This window comes from Neofelis nebulosa, chromosome 8 (genome assembly GCF_028018385.1).
Source record: "Neofelis nebulosa isolate mNeoNeb1 chromosome 8, mNeoNeb1.pri, whole genome shotgun sequence".
NCBI classification, from domain to species: Eukaryota; Metazoa; Chordata; class Mammalia; order Carnivora; family Felidae; genus Neofelis; species Neofelis nebulosa.
The window spans coordinates 102,902,746-102,930,015 of NC_080789.1; the positions used below are offsets into that span (position 1 = coordinate 102,902,746).

Sequence of the window (27,270 nt, forward strand, 5' to 3'; positions counted from 1 at the left end):
CTGAAGACCGCAGATACCTTTTTTTTCCTTCTTCCTTTTAAAAGTAGGCTATTTTAAACGATTTTTTCCTCTGTGTCTTTCCTCTTTTCATCCTGATCCTATTTGATATTTTGCAACCAGTGAGCTAAATGGTAAATTTAATCACCACAGAAGCACCCTATGCTTGAAATAAGGGATAAGAAAGGAGGCACAGAAAGGATACAGGAATGCTGATTCATAGGGGCACATGTACCCCAATGTTTATAGCAGCGCTTTCAACAATAGCCAAATTGTGGAAAGAGCCTAAATGTCCATCAACTGATGAATGGATAAAGAAGATGTGGTTTATATATACAATGGAATACTACTTGGCAATGAGAAAGAATGAAATCCTGCCATTTGCAACAATGTGGATGGAACTGGAAGGTATTATACTGAGTGAAATAAGTCACTCAGAGAAAGACAGATATCATGGTTTCACTCATATGTGGACCTTGAGAAACTGAACAGAAGACCATGGGGGGAAGGGAAGGGGAAAAAATAGTTACAAACAGAGAGGGAGGCGAACCATAAGAGACTCTTAAATACAGAGAACAATCTGAGCATTGATGGGAGGAGGGAGCGGGGGAGAGAGGAAATTGGGTGATGGGCATTGGGGAGGGCACTTGTTGGGATGAGCACTTGGTGTTGTGTGTAAGTGATGAACCATGGGAATCTACCCCCAAAACTAAGAGCACACTTTACACACTATACGTTACCCAATTTGACAATAAATTATATTTTTAAAAAAAGGAGGCACAGGATGGTGGTAGAGAGTGGCATATAGAAACCTAATGTCAATTTTTCCAGTAGGATGAGCTACCAGCTAGAATTCAGGAGCTGGGATATCCGAACTGCCCTGTTTACAAGAATATATTTCTTTTATCTTGACACTGAAGACATAGAACCCTGGATATAAGTCAAGAAACCAAGGCCTCAGGTGTAACTGTCATCATATTGATTCAGGACAAAGTCTCTTTTCATCTATGGACAGCATTTTCTCCACTTCTCAAGTAAAAGTTTATTTATGTTTATTTATTTTTGAGAGAGAGAGAGAGAGAGACATTGTGGGCAGGGGTGGGGGAGGAGCAGAGAGATGGGAAGACACAGAACTGGAAGCGGGCTCCAGGCTCCACACTGTCAGCAGAGAGCCTGACATGGGACTCAAACTCATGAACCACAAATTCATGACCTGAACCGAAGTTGGATGCTTAACAGATTGAACCACCCAGGCAGCCCTCAAGTAAAAGTTTTTAGATACTAAGGTCATTGGAAACTTGAGAAATCTGTAATTCAATGATCACTATCATTCACAACTATCAATCAACTTTTGTTATATATATAAAGATTGTTACGAAGTCTCCCCACCCTCAGATACTCACTTCAAAAAGTGTTTGTTAAGAACCAAAAATGAAGGGTGTCTGGGTGTCTCAGTTGGTTAAGTGTCCAATTTTGGCCCAGGTCATGATCTCACAGCTCGTGGGTTCTAGTCCCGCATCGGACTCTGTGCTGACAGCTCAGAGCCTGGAGCCTGCTTCGGATTCTGTCTTCTTCTCTCTCTGCCCCTCCCCCACTCTTGCTCTGTCTCCCTCTTTCTTTCTCAAAAATAAATACATTAAAAAATCAATAAACAAACAAACCAAAAATGAGTCCATGGTATGGGCAAAAGTTATGTCTTAAACACAGATATTTTTTTTAAATGTACCCTATTTGATTAATTTTTGAGAAAGTGTTTCAGATTTCCATTTGGATACCTCACTTCTAATGCTCTGGAAGCTGTCTTCAAAGCAAGGAATGGAGTCACACAGGAAGATTGGATACAGAAGGGTGGGGTTCAGCCCCATTTTCACATTTGACACTATATGTAAGTCTATTTTCAAAATCTTCTTTGACCACCACCACGGGACAAAAATGGCTTTCTTCCTAACACTGCCTGGATCAGTGGAAGTGGCCAGAGGTTTAGCTTTTTACGTATTCACATGGTCCTTTACTGCAAATCATACCTGCCATGTGTCAGATCCCTAACACAGAGCTCAGCACCTAGAATACAGTTAGCCCTCTATATTTGTATGTTGCATGACCGAGAGATCAGTAGTAGGGTCAACTGTGCCACCCGTGTCAATAATGAAGATCTGATGAGCAGATCCAATAAACACTTTCGTAACTCTCAGGAAAAAGAACAGCCTAGGTATCCTGTATTTGCAATAGTAAAATTTTTACGATTAAAAAAAGGAATAAGCATTGCAGAAAACAGAAAAATACAAAGAAATTTAAAACATCCATAATCTCACCATTTATAGATGATTGTTGCAAACAGTTTTGTATTTGTACTTTATATGTAATTCTTTACAAAATTGGGATGCTCTTACATTTTTATTTAATATTATATTGCTAAGTTATTAAATATTTTTAAAAGAAGGGGTTTTTATGATCATATATTATTATTTCAGTTCTGTCAGAATATATTTTTTAGAGCTGAAAACCTCTCCTACTTGAGTTCTATACATGAAAAAGACCCTAGGGGCTCCTGGCTGGCTCAGTCTGGGAGCAGTGACTCTTGATCTCAGGGTCGTGAGTTCAGACCCCACATGGGGTGTAGAGATTATTTAAATAAATAAGACTAAAAAAAAAGACAATGAAAGAGGATGTGCACTGCCCCACATCCTCCCCAGGCAGCAAGAGGCCAAAGGCCGACTCTGACCTTGGCTGTTGTCTGAGAGTCCAGGGCTGCTGCCCAGTGAGTGCTGTCCTCCAGCATGGGTCTCCACCTTTATAATGGCTCTGTGTGAGCTATTGGAAATGGATCATCCCTTACTTTATTCATGAGCCCTTGTTCTCCCTCTCCCTGTTGATAAGCAGATGCTTCAAGTCAAGGTCTTCTAGTTCTTTGGTGGCTTATTCCCTCTTCTTCTCACCGGTATCTGCAGCAGGAGCTTGCTGACTACCCAAAACTTGCAAATCCATAAGATCTTAGATCCTGATTGGGAGGGCTTGAATTCCAAAAACCTTAGTTAAAGTCCACATTTGCAGATGTTTTACCTTAAGACCGCCCAAGGACAAAAGACAAAAGGCAGAGTCTGTTTTCTTATAGAAGGGTTCCTCCATTTACATAGAGAACCCCAAGAAATAGTGTAAAGGAGGGTGATGTAATGGAGGGAGTGTAAAAGAGGAGCATGGCTTTTCTCCTAACCTCTGGCTCCAGGCACCTGTCCAGGCCCAGCAGCACCTGGGACACATTCTCAGCTGAGCGTACAATGGAGTGTGTATGGAAGCTGGCAAGGGTAGGGGTGTTCACTGAACTCTGAGCTAGAAGGTGACCATGAAGCTGCTCCATCTTGGGTGGGTTTTATTCCTTCAACTAGATGGAATCTGATTTAGGAAGTGATAGGTAGGAACCCAGACCATCATCTTTTGCACCCTCATGTCAGATTCAGCACAGCCCCCTCGCTTCTGTCTCTGGGACCATCCCACTGGTTACTCACAGCCTCCTTGTCTTGGCCCATGGCCACTGTCGGCTATAACTCAGCTCTGCTATATATTTAAGAATTTAACCAGCACTCTTGCTTATCATTATCTCAAAACAGAAAAGTTCATAGAAATGAACTACAATATTAATTATGAATTTGGCTATGTTTTGACAAATACAAATTAACTTTGTGTCTTATAAGATTCACACAATCTTTCTACACTGATAAACAATACCTGCACAGTACTCCTGAACCAGGTAGAGTCAGGGTCTCCCCAGCCAAAACCTTACATTCAGACATGAACTGGGACATATCACTTCCTCTTGTGCTGCTTGATCAGGCAAAGCAGCTACACAGACCTGGACAAACATTAGCTCTGAACTCTGGAATGAGTAATATTTCCTTATCCTGGCTGCTAAGCACATGAACAGACTTTAGTCTTATGTGTTTAAGGAGATATGCACCCACCTCCAAAGGCACTCAACCTGTGTATGGAAAATTGTGTGGGATGTGTTCACATCCTGCTAACTTAGAGGAAATTTTCTTTGAATATACTGTCCACAGGATGCAGACCTGCCTGGCCTTTGGTTAATTAGCTCAAGTATCTGATGGATAGATAGTCCCCAAATAGCACTCCATAAACTTCAACAGTTCTTGAATGTTCTTTACTGGGGAGCCTTCGCAAAATAAGGATTTACTTAGTGGGGGGAAAGAGTGAAGAAGAGAGATTATAAAGAAAAATAAGCATCCTGGAAGCCCAGAGGCAGCTCCCAGGTCAACTGCTTCCCAGAGACCCATCCACTCCAGTTTTTTTTTTTAATGTTTTTATTTATTTTTGAGACAGAGCATGAGCATGAGCAGGGGAGGGGCAGAGAGAGAGGGAGACACAGAATCGAAGCAGGCTCCAGGCTCTGAGCTGTTAGCACAGAGCCTGATGAATCCACTCCTGGTTTTAAATGGATCAGCAAATGTTTGCTTCCACCATACTATATTATCTCAGACATATATTCCCTTTTTCTGGTCTTCAGTTTCCCTCTCTGTGAAGTGGATGGCTATATTCATTTTTCCATTTCTCCTTTTCTCACATGCCTCTTGGGAGGCCCTCAGTGGAACATATATTCAGATTTCTCAGGGAACTTCCATGTTTCCCATTGGGGACAGGAAAAATATTGATCCCAGTTGGCTTTTGTTACCATGTGGCACTTACATAGACATACAGAAGAGACAAGCAGACGACACTGAGAGAAACTCAAATGGAAACATGCATGTTTACTTGAAAACAAAAATTTAGACATATACATAACCCTTTCCCATTTACACACACAGAATCATACAAGTGCAGGTAAGAGTGAAGAGACAAGAAGAGACACAGGGGCAAACATTGACACAGCCATGCTAGAAACCAAACAGACCCACCCTTGCATATTCTTAGCATCATTTCCTACTGCAAGGTTGGATATCAAGCCAGCCTTGGCTTTAGGCATGCCACCAGCCCTGATCTTCACCAAACGTCATGACGGCCAGTCATGGAATACAAGGACCCAAATGCACATTTATTAAGGTGCTGTGCCAGGTGGGGGGGACATTGAGAACAAGACAGTCCCTCCTGAGAGGGCTCACATCAAACAGTGACAAATCCATGTGAGAAATGCTGTAACAGAAGTGAGTGCAAGGAGCTTGGTCCATTTCTGTTCTCCTGAACTTCAGAAAGAAGGCAATTCTCCTCCACCCTTCACAGAATGAAATGCAGGCCCAGAGGTATCTGCTCAGCACAGGTGGGCTGTGACCCACGCTATCTTCTGCCAACTCTCTGTGGGGACAGCTCTACTAGTTTCAGTCCTTGGGTCCTGCCCCTGAAGTCAGCTTCTCCCGCTTGCCCCTCAGGTACGTCTGGTGGTGGCAGTTGAGGAAAAGGCTGATGACACTGAGGCTGCAGAGGAGGACCACCATGTTGAATCCATCAGGGAAGGAGCACTCAGTGAAGTGGCTGTAGGAGGAGTGGGCAACGGTGGCAACTGACCCTGGGTGAAGGAAAGCATGAGAGAACATAAACAGGAGAGCAGTGAGCAGTGCTGAGGAACTGGAAGAACGTTACCCTTGACTCCTCTTGTCTTCACTTCCCTGTCTACCGGCAGGGGGATGGTGAGGCATTGCCCCCATTTTCTCCCGATTTATGATCCTAAGAGTCTTCCTGATCCTTCTCCCAGTTCTGGCTTCCCATTTGCACCAATCCAGCCATGTCTTGTGAACATTGATGATGGACTCAATCAATCCTAGGTGGCCTGAGGAATACCTCAGGCTGCTACCACCAGCTGGCAATGGCACTCCCCAAACCACAAGGCACCCTCTGGTCACATGAAGGGTCATCAGTTATCCCAGGCTCTCAGGATATTAGTGCTTTGAGGTCATATAGCCCACCCCCCTTACTTCACGGATTAGACTGAGGTCTGAAGTGTGGAAGTCACTTGCTCCAGGTCCCACATCAGGTCAGTGACTTAGGGTTGGTTCCAGGATTGACAAGATGGTTACTGAGAACCTTACAAGTTTAGAAACTAAGGAAGAACAGCGTTAAGAAGGGCTCATTTGTGTTCAGATACCACATCACTGGTGCAACTAAGAATAGAACCCAAGACTCAGCCAAGACCCCTGGAGCTGATGGGTCTTTCTTACCTGCTGAAGGATGGTTAAATGTCACTTCCACCACAGGTAGAGCTGCACACAGGGCCCCAGACTGGCCAGTCCATAGTACAGGCATGTGGAGACGGGGACCAAAGCATTCAGCATCCTGGCAAAGAAGGCTATAGGGTGGCGTGGGGAGATAAAGCGAAATAGTGGAGCTGAGCCTAGTGGTTTGTTTTTTATTTCTCCCATCTTCCAATTGTCTAAGCTGCAGGGAGCATTTCTGCATACCTTACAGAAAAAGTCCTTGGGAAGGTCCTATCATGAGGAGGTCTGGCACGAGCTGTTTGAGGTCATCATGGTGGGTTGGGGCTGACAGGATGCCAAATGAGAGTGCTTATAACTCCCTCTGTACTGTCAAGGCAGATGGCTCTGAGAATCTCCCACAGTCCCCTGCCCAAGGGTGGTAGGAAGCTCTGAAGAAAAACAGAGATAAAATGGGAGCAGAGGCCTGGTCTCATGGCCACAAAGAAGGGGAACCTTAGCACCAAACTGTTGTTTACAGGGATACACACCTCCCAAGCTCAGGACTCAGCCAGCAGACAGGGACCTGCCTCAGAAGGGCCTGGGGCAAGGCTGCCTGCAGCTGTGCCACTTACCTTGACCACGTGACACATATCTGATGCCAGCCCACTGTGTGAAGAACATGACAGACATGCAGAAAGGTGATGTGCTCTGGCTTATTTCGTAATATGAAGAAGACCTGGAGAGGCAGAAAAGATGGTATCGATTCTCTACTCTTCTCCTGGGGCCTCAACTGCCAAAGACAGGGTGATTCTGCCTGTTTTGCTGAAGGGGAGACTAAAACTTGAGGGAAATAACACTTGTTAAACACCTATGTAGCATCTACTGTGTGCCAGCTACTTTGCATGTTTAAATTATTATATAAATATTCACAATAGTATGTGGTTCATATTTACCTCCATTTTACAGATGGGAAAACTGAGGCACAGAGAGGTTAAGTAACTTGCCCAAGGTTATTTGAACACGGTCTGGCTTCAGAGACTGGGCTCCTTCCAATATCCTTCCCAGGGCACTGGGAAGAGAACTCAGGTATTGAACACCCAGCCCAAGTCCCATAAGACAAATTCCCAAATGTTCTCTGCTCAGACTTCATTTTGGCAAGGTTTTGATTAGAAAGAGCCCCCTCCCTTTCATCACTTCCTCCCAATTATGACCTCGCCCCATCCCACTCAATCCTACAAACTGTCTGGATTCACAAGTAGTGTTTTTTTCTCCTCATTAACACTTAAGAATGGCTCTTGCTGCATGATGATCCTTGCCACATAATATTAGGTTTTTAAATTTGTTTATCTTTCCATTTTCATTTAGCCTAGAACCTTGTTGCTAATGGGGGAAAGTGCTTACTTTTATGCAGGTGCATGAATAGAGAGTGGGGGCCCATGAGAGCGTTTGGTGGTGTGAGGTGTTACATCAAGGAGGATCTTTCCTCTGCTAGGTAATGGGGCCAAGGTTTTGCTCTGAGATCAGCCTCAGATGTGGCCACCTGGACAAACCCTGAGGACATCAACAAGGATGCTTGAGGGAAGCGTCCAAACAGAGCACCTTAAAACCAAACCCAGACCCGGCTAACAGAGATAACTCTGTCATCCCTGCCATACAAGTGTGTAAGAGCCAAAGGGACCTTGGTGCTTTCAGTATCAAACAATTTAATGGTCTTTGAAAAGCACCATCAGCACATGCTCGCCATCTGCTGGGAATCAAGGGGAAGTTCAGTCAGACCACTGTCCTGCTGGTGGTGCAGCTGGCCCCAACAAGGCTGGCTTCAGCTCCAGTCCCCACTGTTCCTAGGTGCCCCCTGCTCCCACAGTGCTTACCTGTTTGCAGGAAGATGCCTGTGAGCACAGGGAAATGGGGAGAAGCTACTGAGAGTGTTAACAGAAGGACTCTCCAAAGGTGCTGTAGCCTGTAGCCATGTAATCTTAATGAGCACGCAGATTTCCAGGTCGTCTTGTCTGTTGAAACACAGATTCTTAATCAGTGTGCCTGGAGTGGGACATGAGATTCTGCATTTTCAACAGGTTCCCAGGTGATGCTGCTGCTGCTGCTGGTCTAGGGACCACACTTTGAGTAGCAAGACTTCAGCCCATCACTCAGTATCTCTCAATTCAGCATCTAAATCACTACCTGGTGACTTGTCAAGACTCAGATTTTTTTCTACAAAGAAGTTTTTTTGTTCTGCTACAGTTGAACAGAGAACAGCTAAAAATAATGAAATACCTACCACTTAGCTACCACTCAGTGTGTGCCAGGCTCAGGGCTAAACACTTTCATACATATCCACTTCAATCTTCTTACAATTGTTGCCTTTTATAAAGTAGGTATTATTGATCCCATTTTATAGATTAAAAAAATTGTGGCCCATAAAAGGTAAGTAAGCCACCCATTGTAACACAGCAAGTGATTGGCAGAGCTGAGATTCAAACTGAGGTCTTCCAAAGCTGCATGGAACCAATGGATTCACTGCCTCCCATCATAAGTGACACCACCCTGATCAAGCTCCAGTTTTTACAAAGTGCATCCTATCAACACTCTCTCCAGGCCTAACGCTGCCATGTCTTGCCATCCCCTTATCTTGGTAACATTTTACAGACTGGCAGAAGTAGCTGTAGTTATCCAGAAGTGAGGTGGCTATGAACAGGGAGGAAGAAGAGAAAAGGAAAGCTTGCTCTACCATGGTGAGACCCACCTGGCTCAGGGCCTGTGAGGCTAAGACCTCCTCCAGTCAAGTTCTGGACACCATCGTCCCTCTCCAACCCTCAGTGATACTCAGTGAGTGATTGCTAATCAGATCACCTCCATGGAGTGGCTAGAGCAGAGGCTGGGATGTGCATACGTCTTGCTGGTCTCTCATTTTTTTTTTTTAATGTGCACAACTATGGGCCACACAGCCACACTGAGCACTTACTATGTGTGAGACCCTAATCCAGGTGCTGGAGTGTTGGAGGGACATGAATCTTTATACACATCAACCCTGCTCCCAAGGAGCTCAAAGGCTCACTGAGATGTAGGAAACCTTGTAAGGTTGGGGCTGGAAGAAGAGTAGGAACCACGAGGTGTTCCAGAAGATGGTAGAGGACTGGAGAATGAGGAGGGCCTGAGCATGCCAAGGAGAAGTGCAGGGTGCCTGGACCTCTCCTAACTGCCCTGAGGCCAGAAAGGGATCAGTGAGAATGCAGTGGAGGCTTCCACTGGGGGAGGAGCAGCCACAGAAGCAGAGAGAGAACAGAATTGGTTAATGAGGGGACTTAAAGGCTATTTTAAGGAGCTTGAACTTTATCATTTAGTATTCATTTGAAAATGACAGGTTGTATGACCCAGCAATAGCACTGCTAGGAATTTATCCAAGGGATACAGGAGTACTGATGCATAGGGGCACTTGTACCCCAATGTTTATAGCAGCACTCTCAACAATAGCCAAATTATGGAAAGAGCCTAAATGTCCATCAACTGATGAATGGATAAAGAAATTGTGGTTTATATACACAATGGAGTACTACAGGGCAATGAGAAAGAATGAAATATGGCCCTTTGTAGCAACGTGGATGGAACTGGAGAGTGTGATGCTAAGTGAAATAAGCCATACAGAGAAAGACAGATACCATATGGTTTCACTCTTATGTGGATCCTGAGAAACGTAACAGAAACCCATGGGGGAGGGGAAAGAAAAAAAAAAAGAGGTTAGAGTGGGAGAGAGCCAAAGCATAAGAGACTCTTAAAAACTGAGAACAAACTGAGGGTTGATGGGGGGTGGGAGGGAGGGCAGGGTGGGTGATGGGTATTGAGGAGGGCACCTTTTGGGATGAGCACTGGGTGTTGTATGGAAACCAATTTGACAGTAAATTTCATATATTAAAAAATAAAAAAAAAAATTTAAAAAAAAAAGAAAAGAAAATGACAGGTTGAATGGTACTATGCACTTCTCCATGCTAGCCACTGTTCTGAGCACTGAGACAAATCCTTACCTTGTGGGAGTTCACATTTGGGTCATATAGGCCAAGGGAGCTACCAAGGGCTTCTGAGCAAGAAGTGGATGTGGACATGGCAGATTTTCAAAGGATTATGGTGGAAGCAGAGCAATTTGTTGCCACAATTAAATGACAAGCTCTCTGGGGTATGTCTTGTGTTTCACAAAGTATCTGTATCTTCCGCAAGGTACCAGACATTATGCTGGGCCTGACTTTTAAAAGAGAAGTGAGCAGTAGCCAAAGTATGGAAAAAGCCCAAATGTCCATCGACTGATGAATGGATAAAGAAGATGTGGTATATACATACAATGGAATACTACTTGGCGATGAAAAAGAATGAAATCTTGCCATTTGCGGCAATGTGGATGGAACTAGAATGTATTATACTAAGTGAAATAAGTCAGTCATAGAAAGACAAATATATGATTTCACTTGTATGTGGAATTTGAGAAACACAACAGATGAGCAAAGGGGAAGGGAAGGAAAAATCAGATGACAAAAGAGAAGGAGGCAAACAATAAGGTACTCTTAAGTACAGAGAACAAACTGGGGGGGTGCTAGTGGGGAGGTGAGTGGGGTAATGGGCTAAATGGGTGATGGACATCAAGGAGGGCACTTGTTGGGATGAGCACTGAGTGTTGTATGTAAGTGATGAATCACTGGGTTCTACTTCTAAAACCAAAACTGCACTGTATGTTAACTAACGTTAATTTAAATTACAAAAATAAAAATAAAAATGGGGAGGAGTGACCCTGCCTTTGAAGCACTTGCCCTTCAGAGTGAGACCAACAAATCGTTTAACAGGCCTTTAGGGTAGGAGAGGGGAGACTGATTTGTAGAGTTGGCCAGTTCCTATGGTGTAAATGCTTCCACCACGGCTGGTTTTGACCTACCAGGAAGTCACTGAACGTAGAGTAGGGAGACATACACATGAGCAGTGCTGCGCAGCTGGTAGACCTGCCCCTGGTCCACCATAGAGGTTAGAGGTGGAAACCCAAAGAAGGAAACAAATGACCTGGACTTGGAGAGCCAAGGAAGGCTTCAGAATATGAAGTACAGAATATGAGTCTACAGAATATGTAGGAATTTGTCAGGGTCAGGTAACAGCCAAGGCCTGGAGCCCACGGAGCAAGGCTGTGGGCCTGGGGAGCGGTGTGGCTTTGGAGGAGGCAGGTGGCATGCAGGCTGCCCAGGCAGTAGAAGGAGGCGAGGTGGGAATGTAAGGCTGAGCTGAGAGGACTGTGGGAGGCTTCTATACCCATCGAAAGGGTTGCCTTACCCCTGCTGCTGGGAAGCCTTCACAGGGTCAGCAGTTCCTTTTGGTGCATAGGTGTCTGGGATGATCATTCTGTCAGCAGTGCAGAGGGTGGCCTGGAGGTGAACATTAATGAGGAATGGAGACCAGTGGATAGAGGAGGGAAGGTGAGAGGTGTGGCTGTCAGGACCTGCTTCTTCAGCCTGGACCACTTGCATCATCTCCTCCCAGCTGGTGCACTGAGGCAGAGGGGCTGGGGGTGAAGGGGCAAGCTCTGTGGCCAGAGAGGCTCACCACCTGCTACATTACCTGGCCCCTTTGTATCTTGGGGCAGTGCTGGTATGAGGACTGATGAGCAGGTCCTTGGAAGGCACTTAGAGCAGTGCCTCACTGTAATAATCGCAGTAAAATGCCAGTGATGATGACCACTTTCTCTAGAAAGCTCTTCCTGACACCCCAAATGGGTCTCTGCGCCTCCTCCCCATCCCTAGCACATACTTCCTGTTGTGAATTGTAATCACCCATTTCCACAAATGACTCTCCACCTAGAGTGGAAACTGCAGGGGTGAGGGGTGCCTTCTCCAGCAGCAGCTCTGCAGGTTCTTGCACAGCCAGGCACCCAATTCATGCCCAGTGCACACATGCTGACCAATGATTTGCTGACAGCAAGGTGTCTGGAAGGGACCCTGCGTTTGGAGCTTGGAACACTAGGCAGAGAATAACAGAGCCTAGGCAGAAACAGGAGGCAGTGGGGGGTTCTTTTAGGTGTGCATGGGGGGTAATACATTCTATCTTGCTTGCTGCTGACATCTATTTTTCCATTTAAAGAAAAGGTAAATGGGAGTTGGTGATGGGATTTGTGTCTCTATAGGGAAGGCAGGGTCACCAAAGATGGAACAGAACCCCAGCTCCTATATGTGTCCCCTCCAAAGCTTTTCAGCTTTATGCATAGGAAGATCATGGTCTTTGGGCACCCCAGAAAGGAGAAGACCCTAGAACTCTGCAGGGCCCCACTGGGCTTACCTCATAGAATATGTACCCTGAGAGGGCCACCAGGCCTGGGTTATAGGCGGCGAGGGATCCTGCAAACCTCAGACACTCCCATCCAGACATGAAGCAAGGACTTGCCACCACCAAAAGATAGAAGACAGAAAGAAGAATGACAGGGAGTGACAAGTGTACGAGGAGCCGGGAATCCATCCTTGGGTCTAGAAAAGCAAAGGGTCAAGGAGACAGCTGAACTGGCCACCATGCCCACTTCCCTGAGCACTCCCTTCAGCCAGTTCCCAAGGTCTTGGTCATTACTATGTCTTGTCCCTCAAGATGTCTGACATCAGGATGGGCTGAATAAACAAGCAAAAGTTCCCATTAAATGACACCATCTCCTACCTCCATTTTCAAAGGCCCAGATGTATTTATTCCAGAGTTTCTTCAAGGTACTGGCCATTGCGAGCACCTGTAAGTGAAAGCAGGGTTTGTTTCTTGTCCAAATCACCCCTCCCCCCATTCACTATCTCCGTCCCTCATCGCATGGCCAGCTGAGGTTCTACAAGTTTCCTCAGCAGTCCCCACATGACCACTGAGTTTGGGCCTCCCCTGTCCCTGCCTTTGGGCGTTGTATGACTACCAACCATGCACTTTTAGAGAGACTCCATTGGTCATACTTCCCTCCAATCCTCACACTCTTTGCTGCTCTACCAGTTCTCTCCAGCTTCTGCAGTGCCCCCCATCCCCCAGATTTCAGTCCTGAGGGAAAGGGGTGTGGATATTGTGCACTGAACAAGGGGAGGACCAGAGAAAGCTCTGCTGTTTCCTCTTTTCTGCTCTATGCTTCCTGCTCTTTCTGAGGGTTCCTGGCTTTACCTGCCCTTCACTGAGCTCAGCCACACCCAGTCCCTCCAGGGCTTAACTTACTCCTGTGGTGTCTGGGCTCTTCTGGTCAGTGATTGATGCTGCTTTGGCTGCTCATGGTGTTGAGGCTGGTGGTGGGTCTGACAGGTCCTCAGGGCTCCAGGGTGTAGGGTGTGACCGATGGGCAGCCCCACCTTCAGAAGCTCTCTACTTCTGTGCTCTGTGGATGACCCCAGCCCCAGCCCTTGCACACACACTCACACTCATACACTTGCTGAGAACTGGAAACTGAGGCTGACGTCCATGCCATGGCTGGGTACCCTGACATTGTCATAGCCTCAGGGAGAAAGAGAGCAAGAGGCATCCCAGTTAGGAGGAGGGAATTAAGAGGGCAAAGGACAGAGGTTGTGGCTTGGAGAGGGTGGGTCAAAGCTTACAGATAGATGGACAGTGCCCACATGGATGCAGACTGTCAGCCCACTGGTCCCCTTACCATCCCCATGACCCGTGCCCTGAACTCTTTATATTTAGCACAGGCAATCCTCTCGGGGAAGAAGGTGTGCATGGGGACATTGTACCTCTGCCAGCATTGGCCATCCCTTCTCAGCTCAAGTTCAAGTTTTCTTCCTCCCTCTGTCCCTTTTTCCCACATGGGTAAGGATTAAGTGTATACCTTTCTTAGCCTGCTCTCCACTCACCAGTAGGCTGAAGGAGCACCAGGGAATGGGGATTATCTCAACCTGTGCCTGCAAGAAGCAATTAGGTACATCCTTTCCTCCCTTGATAAGATATGGGGAAAGAACCAAGTTTAGAAGCCAGATCACTGAACAAGGGGCCAGCAGCCCATACCCCAAGGCCCACCACAGAATGATCCGAGGGAAGCTCTAGAACTAGGCTTTTTAGAACATATAGCCTCAGTTTCTCCTCCAGCAAGATAGTACACAGTGGTCTTGCAAAGGCTTGTGAAAAATCGGGTCTATGTAAACCCTGGATTATCCATGCTCAGAGCCTAGAGGATTAAGGGACTTGAAGAACTAGAGAAAGTAATGGATAATCCCCACCAGAAGGATTTGGTTTAGAGATGTGGCTGTCCACACATGCTCAGCTGTATTCATGTACATTCGCAGGAGCTGCTGCAGACCCTCACACTGCCCCTGCCCTTCCCTCTGCTTGGGGATGTTTCCTAGCTGGGTCCTAGACACAGGACAAGTCCCTCTTGGTCATGCGTCACATGGCATTTCCTATAGAATCAAGTCAAAATGTGCATCCATCAGGTCTCCTCACCCTCCCTGACACACCCACACCCGTTTTCACTTCTCTGATGCGGCCATGCTTTCTCCTCCACCTCCATCTTCTCTCTTTATGGCAGGTACCTTCTCTGCCACAGACGTCCCTATCCACCCACCCCTTGCCCACAACAGGCACTGTCTCTACCATGGAGGTTAGCTTGTGAGTTTGGTGGTTCAGAGTAAATGGTAAGTCCCCTGTGGGAAATAACCCCCTACTGCATGGGAACCCTAGAGGTGATGTCAGGAAGGTGGAAACATGGGGCCAAGAAGGTGGAAACAGCTATTGTGGAGGCTGTTGTCATGTGAAGGTTGTGGCCATCACCCTGCTGTAGCTCTCACCTTGTGTCTTCATAATATCAACCCCTTACACATGAATCTCCTTATAATCTTTGGGGGAGACCCCTGGAAAATCTCCTACATAGGGCCTGAGATGTCCTGACACCACCTAGGAAGCAGATGGCATCAAGAGAACAGAACTGTAGATTTTAGGCAAGACACGCTATAGTCTAGTGCCTTTTTTGAGCTCAGCACAAATCTGCTGTGAGGAAGGAGTCCTCTCTCTATCCTTTTTCCCCCTCTCTCTGGGAGGAGCTTGCACAAGATTTTATTGGAGTAGAAGGGTACCACTGCTTTTTACAAAACATTGAAAATGGCCACTATAGATCATGGGGATTTTACCCCCAGCTCCAGCTGGATAATTTGGGCTGCAATACTTTGTTGCTTGTGCTGACAGGAGTGCTGGCATCCTCCCACCCACCCCCACCTCCTGTGAGGGGTGCCCCCAGAAGCAGTCATGGAATCTTTTCTTTCTCTACTTCAAGGATAGTATCAAGGCACCACACTCTGACCCTACACACCATCCATATCAGGACCCCCAATGACACCTTCTCACGATCCAAAGCAGGAAGCTCTGTGACTCACAGGGCCAAATTTCAGCCACAAAAGAGAGATTCCCAGGTGCTGATCTTACCTCTGACTTTATTATATTCTGTTTTATTATATTATATGCTCCTCTCACATAATTTAGCTTATCTGTTTCATTAATGCTGTTGTAAGTTGCCACAACCTTTTTAGAGGAGAATGCAGGAGGCGATCAGAATAAATGACTAGGCATGCAACCAGGTTTTGAGCGTCTATTACACACTGCTGTGGGTTTGGTGGCCAGAGTTACACCAGCACTCCTCCACCACATAGCCTCCACTACCCGGTTTGCCAAGGTGAGAGGCTGTTTCTGCTAACTTCACAAAAGCCCCAAAAAGGCATGCAATACACTCCTAGCTGAGCTACATTTCTCCATCACAACTTGGATAAACTAGTTCCAAACCTGAGGGACTCGCTCCTAAACAAAATATTCCTGAAGACAAGAGAAGGGGAAATGTGTGTGTGTGTGTGTGTGTGTGTGTGTGTGTGTGTGTGTGTTTGTGCACACATGTACTCCTGTGTCCACACAGATGTACTGAACATCACGTGAGCCAAGTAACTTTATTTCTGTCTATATTTGCCTTGACCAGCAACCATGGGGTTTCCCCAACCATACCCATGTCTCTCTCCCTTTCTTTCTACTGCTCTCTTCTCTTGCAAAGCAGCCAGCATGAGCAGTCCAGGAAGGCTGGAGAGTGCAGTCCTGGGAACAGGGGCAGGGAAAGGAGTGGAAGCCCCAAAACCACAGGCAGACTGGGGAGGAGGGAAGAAAGGTATATTGTGGGCATCACCTGAGGAGGTGGTTTAGGATGCCCATGTCCACCAGCCAGCTGAGCATCTCCCTGGACCTCAGGGAATCTGACATGTCACCACAGTCCTTCAGTGCATCCCTTCCCCACATGCTGACAAGAAGCAGCCCCAGGCTTTGCAGGTCAAAATTGACAAACAGAGTTGTGCTCTGGCCTGGTTTCTCACTTTGCTCCTAGGTGTTTCCAACTCTGATATTTGTGGGGCGGGGGTCCAGGCAGCAGGCTGCACCCATGGCTTCTGGCAGCCTCCACTCCCCAGTCAAGCTTGAGCTGAGGATGCCCATTGTAGGAACCGCTCACAGGTGCCTTGGCAGGGCATTCCTGCCAGCCTCACAGATGCAGTAATGGGTCCTCGTACAATTTGGGCTAGTACTGACAAGGATAACTAAATCATCATTTCATTAACAACAGGGTTTGGCAGAAAATTGTGCACAAGGCAATTATCAGTCATGAGCATTCCGGGAAGGAGTGTGGTAGGCTTATTTTCAACAGAGCTTCCAGGAGACATATGAGACAAGGTAGAAACCATCACTGGGTGTTCCCCTCCCTCAGAATGAGCTGCTTTTGTAAGCCTGTGGCTTTATGGCTTTATGGTCAGAGCTGGAGAGAGTGAGAGTTCAGGTTTTCTCCTTGAACATAGATTTCTTGGGTGACCTTGGCCTTTCTCCCCTCTCTCGTAGAACAATCTCCAAATTCCATCATGCCCATTTCCGCCTCACTGCAAATCAGATCTTCATGGCCCACCCACCACAGACATCATCCTAAACCACTGATTTTGTCATGTTAACAGCATCCTCAGGAATCGGAAAAAGTTATTCACTGTCTATCGGTTTCAAGTTCAGTTCAGTTCATTTTTAGTACTAAAATCCTCCCTGAGCACATCAACTGATGAACAGATAAGTAAAATGTGGTAGGCATGTCCACATGACAAAATATTATTCAGCCATAAAAATGAATGAAGTGTTCATTCAGTCTATAACATGGGCGAACCCTGAAAACATTCACTGAATGAAAGAAGCCAGTCACAAAAGCCCGCATTTTGTATGATCCCATTTACATGAAATGTCCGAAATAGGCAGATCTGCAGAGACAGAAAGTAGATTAGTGGCTGCCAGTGGCTGAGGGGCAGAAGAAGGGAGGAAATTGAGGGTAACCACTGGTGGGTATGAAGTTGCTTTCAGGGTGATAAAATGTTCTGGAATTCGATAGTGATGGTGGTCATGTAACTCTGAATATACTAAAAACTGCCAAATTGTGCATTATTAAAAGGGTGAATTTTACAGCATTTGAATTCAAAAATAAATTTAAAAATCTCCCCTGAACCCAAGGCATGGGGTCAGCTAGGTCAAGCGCTGGCTTGTAGGGTCAGGGACAGTGTGCAGTGGCACAGTCCCTGGGACAAACAAACAGACACCATGATGTTTACACGTCATGTTCCCTTCAGAGGATTCTTTGGGAGACCCCATTCACAAAGTTGGTGCCTGGTGTGGCTTAGGATTACAAAGAAAGCATGCATTATTTCTAACGTTTCTCTTATTGGGTAGATAGAAAATTAGCTCAAAATTCTGAAATCCCCTTCTCCCCCAACCTATTCTAATTTGCAGAGCAAGTTTTTGGGGTATCCTAAGGTGTTGTGATGTGGAACAACAAACTTCTTCTTTGACCATCTCCAGGGAGCTATTTGTTTATTTACTACCAGAACTCATCCCCTTATCTTCAAATCCTGCCCTCCTACCTAATTAATCACTCGTCCAGAATTAAGATTTTCTTAAGCATAGATTCCTATGTTCAACTTTGTCAATTTTACAAAGGCATATAAATGTTATTTGACTGTTTCTGAAACTACTACTATGGTTATGCTTTCAGAGAATGTCGGATGAAAGAATGAAGGGATCATAGGAGGACATTAAGAATTTTTGCTTTGAGTTATACAAGGAACAGACATTTATAAGGAATAAAACCTACCTTGTGACTCTTGTGAACAGGATAATGTGGGACTGTAGGTGTCATTTTATCTTCTTTTTTTTTAAGTTTATTTATTTATTTCGAGATGGAAAGAGAGCGAGCAAGGAGCGACAGAGAAAAGGAGATAGAGAGAATCCCTGACTTGGGGCTTGAACCCACAAACCATAAGATCATGACCTGAGCTGAAATCCAAATACTTACCTGATTGGGCCACCCAGACCTCCTTGTACAGGTAATTTTAGATCTCTTTGCTAAATAATTGGTCATGTCTCTTCACAGTCCCTCCCTGGGTGCCTTTCTAATTCTGCTTTCTCCACCTGGAAAAAGGGGGAAACACGCACTGGCCTAGAATTCTTGCAGGATATTATTCCCTTATTCCATAACTGACTTTACACTACTGAGAAATAGCTTTGATTGTTATTTTCTTCTTCCCCCTCTTTATTTTATTTATTCCTGTTTCATTTTAGTTGGCCATACTAAATTGGAGAGGGAGGGATAATAAACCCAATAAACCCAATTTTAGTATTTATGAGCCTTTTTCAAGACCAAGCTGGGGAAGGAAGGAGTTCAACCTCATGGAACAGAGTTGAAGACTGTCTGTGGATCCAGGGTCCCTGAAGTGTAGAAGGAACAAGGGCAGTGGTTAGGAGGGAAGTCAGGCTGGACAAACAGGACCCTGGGTTCTGGCCCCAGCTTTGCCTCTCAACTACCCAACGGTCTTGAGATCACTTTTTTGGGTCTTAGTGTCCTTTCCTGTGAAGTGAAGTGTCTAGAGCAGGTGATCTGGTTGGCATCAGATCATTTCACTAAAGTAACATTGTCTACTCCATCCCTACCAAACAAGAAGCCAGCTTTTCAGACTCACTGACAATGGTAAGACAAAGCATTTGCTGCCAGTGACTGTGTTCCAGTGCACTGTCTATGGTTACTTCTGAGATGTGTTAGCTAAACCTGGGTAGGTGAGATCTCTCATCTTCACTGAGTTCCCCTCTTTGAAAAAATCCAGTCCCAGCTGCTTTGGTGTGTTGCCATGACATAGATATGCTGACACATAGAGGGCAGGTGGATGAGGCATGGGTACCGAGACAGGTAGATGTGGCTCGGGGTGCCCAGGGCCAGGTCAGATTGTCGGGGAGAAATCTGAAGACACATGTCCACAAGGGTCTGTGTCAAGGATGCATGGAAGAGTGATGTCTCGGGATCCTTGTGAGCAGGGGCTGTGTCTGTATCTTCTTGCTATGGTTAATGCTAGGGCTGGACTGTGATGAGAAGTTCTGCCCCTTGGTACTGCTGCTGGAGGACAGCCCGGGGCATCCACTCAGAAAAGTTCTGGCACTACCTCATCACATGTGTTATAAACACCCCCACTGTGCTAGAGATTCAGCTTTTGCACAGAGAGCCTAAAGAAACACTCACATATATGCTGAGGTTGTCCCCAGAGGTGATCTTTGTAGGGTGGGAGCTGACACACTCCAGGAGTCCCCCACTGGGCAAGAGAGAGGAGGGCACTGGGTGAATGCACACCAAAAAACAGCCAACTAGAAAAATATGGAGCCACACGGATGGACCTAAAAACCATGGTACTAAGGGAAAACATAAAAAGCAAAAATAGATTTATAATACAGTCCTGGCTGTGTAAATTAAACATAACATATATGCCAACAAAAGAGAAATACACAGCTCGGAAGAATGTGTACAAATGAAAGGATACACATTAGGTGCCTTAGAATGAAAAGCATAAATACATACATACATACATACATACATACATACATACATACAAAAATAAAACAATGACCTGAGGAGTATGATTAACCCACACCTCTACACCAGAGATAAAAACAGGAAAAAAAAACCCACTAAGACTTGACAGCTGGAAATTATTTTTTGGAGCTTGTGTCTAGAGCCTGGTGACCTTAAAATTTGATGTGTTTGCTGTCACAGAACCTTAGTGCCATTTATGTCCTAGTCCTCCAATGCCACCATTCTCTCCCTGGTGACAAACAGGAAAGGAGAAATGAATAAGGAAGTTTATGGAGTTCTCAGTGTGTAGACAACCTCTTTTCTGAGGTGGCTCCACTCAGAGAAATGAAGGAGTGACTCCTCCAGGCTCATCTTTTTATTTCCTGACACACCAGGTTGCGGAAACTTTGAACTTCCCAATTAATAGTCATCCCTGGGAAAGACAGCAGCAACAAAATGCACCTTGATTCCCAAAACTACTGAAGACACAGCCCCACTGCTTTAGGAAGGGCTCCTCACATCATCATTGAGACTGTTATGTGAGTGGCACCCAATGGACATGACACTCGGTACTCATGTCCTGTGTGGCTCCTTCCCATGCTGCCCTTGAGCGTGGCCTTGGGACTTCCTCTGGTCAGTGCAATGCAATCAGAGTTTTGATAAGGACTTCTGCCTTGGGGCTCAGCCTCTTGTAAAGCTCTAGTAGCCCTGAGCCGCCACAGAAGAGGGCCAGGTACCCGCTGGAGACATGATGAAGAGACAGATGTCTGATCAGGTCCTCTCTTTCCCCCTGCTGGTCCAGCTGGCCCAGCAGAAGTGACACACATGCATGTGAAAAAGCCACTTTGGACCTCCCAGCCCTAGCAGCAGTCATGTTAAGTGGAAAGTCTGCCTAGTTGAGCCCAATCAACCCACAGAAATCACAAGAAGTAATGACACACTGTTGTGTTAAGCCACTAAGTTTTGGTGTGGTTTGTTACACAGCAGCGGGTAACTGAAATACTGGCACACAGTAAAACTGATAAAATGGTATCAAATTAATTTTCATGAATTTATTTCCTTTTTTTAAATTATAAAGCAAATATATTAATTATTTGCTCCTTCCAAATGCCAGGTGAAAGGCACTCCAGCATTCATAGCCACAAGGCAGGTGGCTGTCACAGTGCCCCCCCCCCCCCACCCATAACCAGAGAGCCGAAGGGACTGTATGCTCTCATCCAGCACTGGCTCATTAGCTCCTAGCATATTGCTGGAAGGTAACAGGCCAAGCTGGGGGGTTAAATGAGGAGTCCAAGGTCACACAGCTAGTAAGTGGAGGCACCAAGATTCAGATACATTCCGACTAACTCTGTTCGATGGTCTTTCTATTATATTGTGTCATTTAATTGCTGGTACCATTTTTTTAAAGGAACAGAGATGAGAAATCCTGGCATGAATCAGGTGCCTGGCTGCTGATTTCTTGACTCTGAGGCAAGGGGAGGGCTGAGAAGCACCTCCACCCATGCCCAAGAAACAGCATACTCACTAGAATGAAAACTATGAGCATGTAGACTTGCCTGTCTTGATCACTGTTAACATCCCTACCACCTAGAACCACCCTCCTCCCCACCCATAGTAGATACTCTGTAGATCTTTGTTGGAGCAATGAACAAAGGAATGGGTGTGTGGAACCCCAAATCTGTATGACCCGCACATGTCGGGCTAGTCTGGACTTGTGCTGCCTGGTACTGCTGAATCTCCGGGGGACCACACACACCATACAGTACCTCAGTCGTGGTGCTGCTCATGCCTTTCCCTTTATCACCACTAGAGGGCAGGTGCGTGCCTGGCTTCAGCCAGTCAGTTCTGCAGGCTCCAAAGGCACCTTTGGCTTCCCCAAAGAACAGAATACTAAATGGATCTGCCAAGATACATCTAACTCAGAGATCACTGCAGATGTACCAAGTAGACAAAGGCATATATCGCAAGTCTTGTGGCCTCACTCTAGGTGAGGGGTGAAACTGAGCCCAGCCTCCCTTCTGCTGCCTCTGCAGTGGGGATCCTCAAACTAAGGACTCTGAGTCCCCTCTGTGTTCTCATCCCAGGCATTTTCACCTTGGAGTCACCTTCCTGCACCCCACTCTCCAGAGTGAAGGCAAATATTTCCAGCTGGAAAACTGCTGATAAGCAGAAGCAGGTCTGAGGAGTTGAGGAAGGAGGAAGATCTTAATGTGTGTCCATGGGTGTGTTTGGGGTAAAGGCTGATCAGGGCCAGGTTGTCCTGGGTGCTTGTTAACAGCCCTCATCTGAACTGATCCTCAAGTCACTTTGGAGAGGTGGGTATTATTATGCAGATGAAGAGACTGAGGGTCAGAGTGGTTAGTTTGCTCTAAGTCACATGGCTGGCATATGACTGAGCTGGAACTCAAACACAGGGTGATCTGGCTTCAAAGTTTCTGCTGTTCCCCCCAAGAAGACCACCAATCATGAGGTGACCAGGACTTTGGAGAAGGCAGTATAGAGAATACAGTGGAAATCCAGGGCAGATAAACACATGTAAAGAGCTTCACCAACTATCAAACATTCCTCACCTCACTTAGCCCTCACAAGTCTACAAAGGTTGCATGGCTTAATCTCCATTGCTGTGGTGAGGAGGAAGGCAGGGTGAGGTGAAGCATCTGCCCAGCACTGACCACGCATGGGCATTCTGCCTCAGGGGCAGTCTGGGCAGAGTCGGCAGCTAGCGGATTTCATTACTTGAGGCTGAGAAATGAGGGAATGCACCTCCATCCATCTCCTGATTCCTGGCAGTGGGGGCTGGGGGCTTCTGGTAGCCTCTATCTGCTCATCTATAAAGTGGGTGGCAGTGACCTGCACTCCCCTTCAGCCAGCTCTCTGTGAGGCAAACTAGTCTGCTCTGCCCGGACCTCAAGTGGAAAGGCTGAAAGATGGAAAGAAATCAAGAGTGCAAACTTACAAATTATGTTGACTCTGCTTCTCCTTTTCAAAGGTTTTATAAGGACTAACACAAGTTTCTAAAAAAAAATTTTTTAAATGTTTATTACATTTTTGAGAAAGAGCGAGAGACAGCATGAGAGGGGGAGGAGCAGAGAGAGAGACAGAGACAGAGACAGAGACAGAGAATCCTAAACAGGCTCCAGGCTCCAGGCTCCGATCCATCAGCATAGAGCCTGATGTGGGGCTCGAAATCACGAATCGCAAGATCACAACCTGAGCCGAAGTCAGCACTCAACTGACTGAGCCATCCAGGCGTCCCACTAACACAAGTTTCTATGGGACAAATCCTAGGTCTTTTTCTTTTGTCTTTTCTCCTCAACGCTTCACCCATTTTGATTCAAGGGAACAGGAGCTAACTGGGCTGGGGGACACAGTGAGGATGGGGCTCACACTGGGCCCGGCCCAGTCACAGCACCGCTGGGTCCTCCCACCCACTGAGTGACAGCACCTCTCTCCCCGAGAAGACAGCACCCTAGGTTCCTTATCTGCAGTGTCGGCTCAGAACCTGGCTCAAGCCAACATAACTGCATCTCCTTCTCCTGCCGCAATTGTAGGAAACATTTTGCAGGCGTATGCTCCTTTTCCCCAGCTGTGAGCGGGGCACAGCACTCTTCTCCTTAACTAACTGGGGCAGAGAAGGGAGAGGAGGCAGCACCTATGTGTTTGGTCGTACACCGTTATCGTCATCGGAAGGGCAGGAGCACATGGGGAACCTACCTCCTGCCCGCATATCATTCCAGAGATAAACCGGGGCCTGCTGCTGTGCACAAATGCATTTTAAGAATGGGGAAGCGCCTAGCACATAGCAGGTGCTCCGTGAATGTTGGCTGGAGGTATGTGGCTCATTTTTTACAAAGCAGTTGTCGGAAACACGGACCGGACTTGCTCCGGAATGTAGCAATGCTGGGATCTTCCCCCTCTTGCCTCTTCAAGGGGAGCCAGAGGTCTCTCTGCCCCTGGTAGAGGCGGAGACAGCCTCCCCTGCTGATGGGAAGAGAGGGAGAATGCACAGGCAGCCTTAGCTGCGGCCCTCTCTGCCTGTGGGAGTCCCTACACCAGGGTAGCAGCTCGCCCCACCTCTGCCCTGAGACACCGTGGTCACTGAATGGCTCTGTGTCTTCCCTCTGGTAGCGGGGCAAGGTGACCCTTTCAAGTCTCTTTCAGTCTGTGAATTCTGTAGCCAGTTGGAGAGCACAGTAGTCTCCTAGAGGGGCTGCCAGGGAGAGGAAAGAGGAGCCTAGGGACAGGTAAAAGCAGCTCAGCCTCCTGAGCACCCCCAGGACACCCCCAGTCCTAAAACAGTGCAGAGGGCTAAGGGGTACAGGCCTAATGGCTTGAGCGTCCTCACCAGAGAGGTGAAGGGTGCGTGCAGGGCAAAGCCTCCAGACAGAGCACATGCCAGTGGTGCCCTTGCCCTTGCGCTGGGCCTCCAGGTGGTGGAGTGCAAGCTGCTGCAGGGGTGTCGGTGCTAATACTGCCACCTGGGGGCCAGGATCCAGGGAAGAGCATGTTTTCCTGGGCCACCTGAGTTGCATAGAGCTGGGGGCAGCATACCAGCCCCACGCAATCCTCACACCCCATTCAGAGACACGAGGACCTGCATGTAAACCAGCCAACCTCACAGTCGAACTGGCTCGGCCTCAGCCACAGACGTCGTGACCATCACTCACAGACCAGGGCAACCAATTAGCCTGGGACCCAAGCAGACCTCATCTATGGGACGGGAAACTCCTGTGTGCAGATCTGCTCTAGTAACTTGCTGGCACTTGGCACGGGTGTGCAATCTGTCCACCGAGGAGCTCACCTACCACAGGCAGCCAATTTGGAAGTTTGAGACTCACTGGAATGAGATAAACACCTTTTGAGGGAGGCCAAGGGAAGAATGACAGGCTATTTTAGTTATTAAAAACAAAGGAATTCTCATCCGCAGGGGTTTCTTGGACTAGCCGTTCATGGTAAGCACCACCCAGGGCTCATTCTCTCTTCTCTCTGTCTCAGTGTGTGGACTCATAATTCTAGAATGGGCTGGATGAGACCTCAGCTAAGTCCCTCATATCCAATACATGCCCACAGAGGGTAGGCGTCATGCCCAAGGTCACACAGCCACTCATGGTCAAGGGGATACCGGGACCCAGTCCTGTTGAATCCAGACACACCATTCTGGTTTATCTGATTTGTTAGTTTTTTCTCTTTCTCTGTATCTCTCCTGCCACTCACATTTCCCAGTCTCCACTGGAATGATCCTTCCTCTGCCTTTCAGAAAGCCTGAGAAAGGAAAGATATCCAAAAGCAGGCAAATAAAAAGATGGGAAGGGGAATCAAACGAACATTTTACATGAGAAAACGTGTGGCTTCATTTCAGATCACAAGTCACAGACAGGTGGAAACCATATTTTCTCTGTGACCCATGCTGCAGTGATCAGGCCTACCACCAAAGCTAGGGTGAAGACCACCAGGCCATCAGTCCATTGTTCCTGCATCACCTGTGTACACAGGTAGGCAGATGTGAGATACAAGGCTGGGGGGAGGGGCACCCACTCTTCTTCCCCAGACAAAGATGTAAGCAGACGGTTTGAGGAAATTAAAGAAAAGCATGAGCTGGGCCTCCATAGCATTTCATTAAACTCCATTTCACATCAGGCTTTAGCAGGATGAGGTCCTAGAAGTGAAGACAACTGTCTAAAGTCACATATTTTAGTTGCTGTCCTAGGACGGGAACTCGGCTTTCCAGACACCTTCCTGTGGAACAATCACTATAGTTTAAGTATGGTTTAGCCCAGCGTCTTTCAATGGCAAATAATAAGTAAAGACCTATAGAAGGCTATGAAAGCAATTTGATGGTCTACACAACTTTTAAAATAAAATTAGACTACAATGCAAAGGAATAGAATAGAATAGAATAGAATAGAATAGAATAGAAGGCACCGGGGTGGCTCTGTCAGTTAAACTTCTAACTCTTGGTTTCAATTCAGGTCATGATCTCATGGTTTGTGTGTTTGAGACCCACATCTGTCTTTGTGCTGACAGTGCAGAGCTTGCTCAGGATTCTCTCTTTCTCCCTCTCTCTCTGCCCCTCCCCTACCCATGTTTTCTCTCTCAAAATATAAATAAATAAATAAATAAATAAATAAACAAACAAACAAATAAATAAATAAATAAATAAATATGATAGAGTCAGAAGGCAGTAAGAGTAAGTGTTGTTTCCCCAAACATTTTTCTCATATCCATGCGTGTGCGGATAGACACATATGTACAGATATATATGTATTTGTGTATGTGTGTATTCGTGGCATCATGACAAAATATTTTTCTTGCTATGGGTTGTCATCAAAGGAAGCTTGAAAGTCACTAGCTTAGCTTAGAGGTAAAGTATAAAGTACTGGTTTAAATCATGGTTCTAATACCCCTATTATTGGGCTTTTACACAATTGTTTTCATCTTCGTGAACTTTGGTTTCCTCACCTGTAAATTGAGAGTAGTGATAGACTTACAGGATTGAGACAATTAATTGAAATTATCCACACAAGATGTTAAGCATGGTACCTGGCACAAAGTAAGGGTTAAGTATTAAATATCCCTGTGATATTTTATGCATCTACTACAAGGACTCATATTCTAAGGGTGCCAAAGAGCCATAGCAGTCAAGCCAAGCAGAAAGCACGCTGTGGAGGGTAACAGAGTGACACTAAGGGAGGGCACCTGTCCAACTATGAGACCCCATACCCGAACCCCTCCATTTGCTATTCAATCATGCATGGGTAAGCATTGCCTAATTCCTGCAAGACATGTATGTATTTACAAGGCTCATCTTTACCTTTGCAGGAGGATGGGCAGTTTGGGGTCTCTTGAATAAGGATGGGGCAGAAAGAGGGGAGAGGGAGTCCTGAAGACAAATTCTGCCTCCTTCATAATTCCACAGGGGGCCAAAGCCACTGTCTTCCTAACTCAGCTCCTTCCTCCTAGAGCAGGTAGAGGGACCAGAGAAATTCACCGCCTTCAGAGATCCTCAGGAGAGAGCCGAAGGACAATGAAACAATGCAGCTGTTGCTACTCTTTGGTGTTTATTTGTTTGCTGTTCATGAATAAACTTCTCTTGACCCTCTGAGGAAGGATGGGTTTGGGTGGGAAGGACGCAGAGCCTCTTGGAATCTTTTGCTTCCAAGGAGTGAGTGGTTTTTTATATTTAGCAGATGACTCACCTTCAAGCCCATTAGTCACAGCCTCCCAGCTCCGATCTGGCAGGCTGGATGCTGGGGATCTCAGTGGGATGAGATCAGACAGGAGATT

At 46.5% G+C, this 27,270-nt stretch overlaps 1 protein-coding gene across 3 annotated transcripts; it reads right to left on the bottom strand.

Annotated features, from left to right (window-relative positions):
- Window positions 1–4,729: 4,729 nt before the first annotated feature.
- Window positions 4,730–19,995, bottom strand: LOC131520145 (uncharacterized). Of its 3 annotated transcripts, XM_058743951.1 has the most exons (8): window positions 13,323–19,995; window positions 12,798–12,864; window positions 12,432–12,616; window positions 11,433–11,524; window positions 8,003–8,140; window positions 6,764–6,867; window positions 6,396–6,580; window positions 4,730–5,506 (listed from the first exon to the last, which is right to left on the bottom strand). In XM_058743951.1, the coding sequence occupies exons 2-7, from the start codon at window positions 12,853–12,855 to the stop codon at window positions 6,522–6,524; spliced, it is 636 nt and encodes a 211-aa protein (XP_058599934.1). In that variant the 5' UTR covers window positions 12,856–12,864; window positions 13,323–19,995; the 3' UTR covers window positions 4,730–5,506; window positions 6,396–6,521. The 3 variants fall into 3 exon arrangements, with proteins under 3 accessions (XP_058599934.1, XP_058599932.1, XP_058599933.1); XM_058743949.1 differs by having other exon boundaries at window positions 12,798–19,995; XM_058743950.1 differs by lacking the exon at window positions 4,730–5,506 and adding an exon at window positions 5,801–6,283 and having other exon boundaries at window positions 12,798–19,995.
- Between the last annotated feature and the right edge of the window lie 7,275 nt (window positions 19,996–27,270).